The sequence below is a fragment of the Anopheles coustani genome, chromosome 2, assembly GCF_943734705.1.
Source record: "Anopheles coustani chromosome 2, idAnoCousDA_361_x.2, whole genome shotgun sequence".
NCBI classification, from domain to species: Eukaryota; Metazoa; Arthropoda; class Insecta; order Diptera; family Culicidae; genus Anopheles; species Anopheles coustani.
The window spans coordinates 17477532-17481283 of record NC_071289.1 but is presented as its reverse complement, the minus strand read 5'-3'; the positions used below and the strand labels follow the sequence as shown (position 1 = coordinate 17481283).

The 3752-nt window shown below is 52.7% G+C and overlaps 1 protein-coding gene across 2 annotated transcripts; it reads right to left on the bottom strand.

Annotated features, from left to right (window-relative positions):
- Positions 1–726: 726 nt before the first annotated feature.
- On the bottom strand, positions 727–3330 carry LOC131263644 (cytochrome P450 4C1-like). 2 transcript variants are annotated; one of them, XM_058265876.1, is made up of 9 exons: positions 3223–3330; positions 2945–3165; positions 2628–2825; positions 2362–2550; positions 2216–2288; positions 1993–2119; positions 1704–1892; positions 1268–1575; positions 727–1130 (listed from the first exon to the last, which is right to left on the bottom strand). In XM_058265876.1, exons 2-9 carry the CDS (start codon positions 3150–3152, stop codon positions 857–859), a joined length of 1566 nt encoding a protein of 521 aa, XP_058121859.1. In that variant the 5' UTR covers positions 3153–3165; positions 3223–3330; the 3' UTR covers positions 727–856. The 2 variants fall into 2 exon arrangements, with proteins under 2 accessions (XP_058121859.1, XP_058121858.1); XM_058265875.1 differs by having other exon boundaries at positions 2945–3278.
- Positions 3331–3752: the final 422 nt, after the last annotated feature.

The following is a 3752-nucleotide window of genomic DNA, read 5'->3' as shown; positions in this document are numbered from 1 at the left end:
ATAGCGTCTTCACTTACTAGACAGCATCCTTGAAATAAGAATTTAATTCAATTATCCAATATGTAAAGTAGAAAATTTCAAATATTGATCTTACATATCATGCGATTACATGCAATCACAAAAAGGTGTCTGAATTTACCAAAAGTAATTGATTAAAGTGTTAGTTAAAAGTTTACCACATACCTGGCATTTTTGGTAGGTTCCACCATTTTCCTTCCGGCGTAAACCACTTCCGTTCGAGTCTGTTCCGTATTTATATAAAAAGCCAATGTTTTCCACCGCTCGCTTCGACTTTTAAACTTATTCCACCTTGCTTCCACCTTTCTCTAGCGGAAAGGGGGCGGTTTTTCATTCCACGAGCTTCTCTCCCTTCTGCGTTGCATACAGTGACTTCATGTCGGTGTTCCCGACGCAATGTTTGCACTTCAGATTTGTTTGCATTTCGAATGAATTTTACTTTTTGCCCTTCGCACCACCAATCCGGAGGGACCAACGGAAATGTTCGGTTTTCCGTGTCGGTTGCAATGCAAATTTAAGAACTGGATTGAATAATCAACGTCCAGCATCCAGCAGGAGCGGTGAAGGGAGGTTAGGATGAAGGGGGGACTTTTCGCATTCCATTTTCCGTGCCCACTTTCACTCCCGCCCGAGCGGGGAGTTGCTGTTTGGATGCCGTCAATGGCGCCTCGGGAAATGAAATAATTAACTTTACCGAAGCCAGCCGAATGGCAAGCTGAATATTTTATTTGCTTAATGCCGGCTGGATTATCGGATTTGCAGCGCCGTGTGGGCCGATAGTTAGCCGGGGCCCCGCTTAAAGCTGTCGCTTTCCGCTGCGATTTAATTCGTGCACCGGCTACTTCCGCGACTCCAGGAAGAGCAGAATGCCATCTTTCGGTCGAGTGATTAGCTCGTTCACGATCAGCTGCTCGGTGCGGGTGCGATGGGAGCGGATCCGGTAGCGGCGCAGGATGGCCGATACGATAGACTTCTCCTCGAGCAGCGCAAACTTCTGGCCGATACAGTTCCTCGGCCCGGCACTGAACGGGATGTACGCGTACGGGTGCCGGTGTTCGCAGTTTTCCGGCAGGAAGCGATCCGGATCGAACGTTTCCGCGTCGGGGAAAAACCTGCCCACCCATCCGGGCCGGAAATGAGACGAAAAAGAACGAAGGGAAGTAAGTAATGGCATCGGAGCGGGATTTCAAATTAGCCGCTAAGTGAGACGGTCGAAAACGGGCGTGCGATACTGCTTCGCTGCGCTTACCGTTCGTCCCGGTGGACGTTGTACGTGTGAATGCCGACGATGGTGCTGGCGGGAACGTGGTACCCGCCGAGGGTGACGTCTTCGCTGAGCGTCCGCCCGAAGATGGCGACCGAGGGGTAAAGGCGGAGCGTTTCCTTGAGGCACCGCTCGAGCAGCTTCATCTCGTTCAGGTCCTGCATCGTCGCCGGCCGGTCGCTGCCGTCCGGGAAAATGGAATCAATTTCCTGATGGACCTGCTCCTGCACTTCCGGGTGGAGCGCGAGCAGAAAGAGCGCCCAGCTAATGCCGGCGGTGGTCGTGTCGTGTCCCTGACGGTGGGGAATGGGAAACCTGTTAAGCATCTCGAACATGGGGCTTGATTCGCAAAAGCAAACGCCACGGCCGCAAGCGACCGAACAGGGTGTGGGGCGTTTTCTTTCGATCAACCGGGACTTACTTCGAACATAAACGTATCGACCTCCTCCCGGACGTCTTCGTCGGAAAGCAGCCCACTGGTGGAGACGCTTTGAAGCAGCAGATCGAGGAAGGCCAATCGTTTCCTGCGCCCGAACTCATTTTCCGTTAAATGATTGCTTTCCACGCCGGTGTTTCCCTCCAGCAGGGTCTTCTTACGCTCCTGGATGACCTGGAAGAGATGCGCAGGTACGAGGGAGTGGAATATGTACATTAAAATCTACCAATTCCCACCCCTTTGAAAGAGGACAATTGTGCCGAGTGTTTGCCACCTTTCGCGTGTAGCCATGCAGGACCTCCAGCAGGGCCCGCTGCTTCCGACCGAAGCTGGAACGGTTGAAGGTCCAATTCGGATGCAACCACGGACGAACGACGCGGCCCATGAACAGAGAACTAAGCCTGCAAGCGGGACGAACCAAAACCGGAAGCTCATTAACGTTAGTGCAGCCGGGACTCGGTTCGGATGGTGGGCAGCTGATGCACACCGGTTCTTACTCGTAGACCGCATCCACGTACGCGTTATCTTCCTCGTTGGTTTGTGCGTGCACCTTCACACCCATGGCGGTTTCTGTAAGAGCCCGAAAAACGATGGTATACGGTAATGTGTCTGATCGGGAAACAACAGACCCAGGGATACGCACCACAAATAATGTCCAGCGCTGCCTTCGTGATGAACGGATAGACGTTGACTGGTGCACCGGTGTCGGCGTGGACCCGCAATCGCTCGACCAGGATGGCACCGTTCTCCGCAAACACCTCGCAGAACCCGTCCAGTATGTTGAAGTGAAACGTAGGTGTTATTAGCTTGCGGTGGCGAAACCATCGGTCACCTACGGCGAGAAAATAAACCAGAGGAGGGATAAGCCTACTAAGAAACGAATGCAACTCTCCCTTGCATTGTATCTACCCTTGGACGTGAGTAGTCCTTCACCGAGCCAGTCACCGAGGAACCGATACATGTTTGACTTCTCGATGTGCTTGCTGGCACCGATGATCTGCTCGACGTATTCCGCCTTGCTCAACCGCACCTCCGGCGTCATTCCGACCCAGATGCGATGGATGCCGTCGTAGCGACGCGTTCTTTGATCGATCAACGTGAAGATCTCTGCGGAAACGGCACCATCGGTTGGATTAGCGGCATTTGCGGATTTTAAGCGTACAAAAAACACACACGCACACCCTTGGAAGCACACAAGACACCGATAAGAGATCGACGCGACGTACCGTGTGGCTTTTTGCCGAAGAACAAGTACATCGTGCCGACGAACGGGTACGCCCTGGGGCCGGGTATCTTGTCGTAAATCTGGCTCATCCGGGCACGCCCGATTAGCCATCGGAGGAGCGGTACGAACAGCAGGAACGCCAGCGTACCGTAGAACACCGTCGCGGTCGTCGTCACCGGCGTCGGTTCGCTTGCCGTGCCGGACACCATCGTGACACCGGTTCTAGAAGACGAAAGAATGAACGACGGGAACCGGGGTGCACGTATTTGCACGATGTACACAAACTTCACGCTAAGGTTTCGGACCAACTTGAGGTGCGTTGCGCGCAAAACCCGGCGACCAACTGCTGCGGTACCGCTCGGCACACATCAGCGATCAACATTTGATGGTTGACTGACACTGTTTGTGTGAGATCAGGCGGCGATTACTCTCACGCAGTCGGCGTTGCCGCATCATGACTTGCTTTGGCCGAGGTGTGATAGCGTCATTCCCTAGCCTACTTTGACGACGTAGAGCCGGCTTTCGTTGCGATGCTGCGTGGTGGTAGATGTGACGGGTTGCCTTTTTGACGAGTCACGTCACTGGTGGGGAACCTTTTTTTGCCGTTCGGATGATTACTAATGGCTCAATGACTGGGCATTGATGCAGTGTCAGCTGTGCGGTCGAAGAGATTAGAGCAGAAGTTATCTTATCAAATGGATTTGTTACCTGGCGTTGGATTTATCGTACGAACGGATGCCTGAAGTAAAAGGTATTGTAATCGTATTTATCAGTTAATTAGAGTAGGTCATCAATGATTGCTTCTAGGA

Coding starts and splice junctions, on each gene's coding strand:
- LOC131263644 (XM_058265876.1), bottom strand. CDS start 3,152: ATGGTGTCCGGCACGGCAAGCGAACCGACGCCGGTGACGACGACCGCG. Junction 2,120..2,215: donor TACGTGGATGCGGTCTACGA/GTAAGAACCGGT, acceptor TCCCGCTTGCAG/GCTTAGTTCTCTGTTCATGG. Junction 1,131..1,267: donor AACGTCCACCGGGACGAACG/GTAAGCGCAGCG, acceptor ATGGGTGGGCAG/GTTTTTCCCCGACGCGGAAA.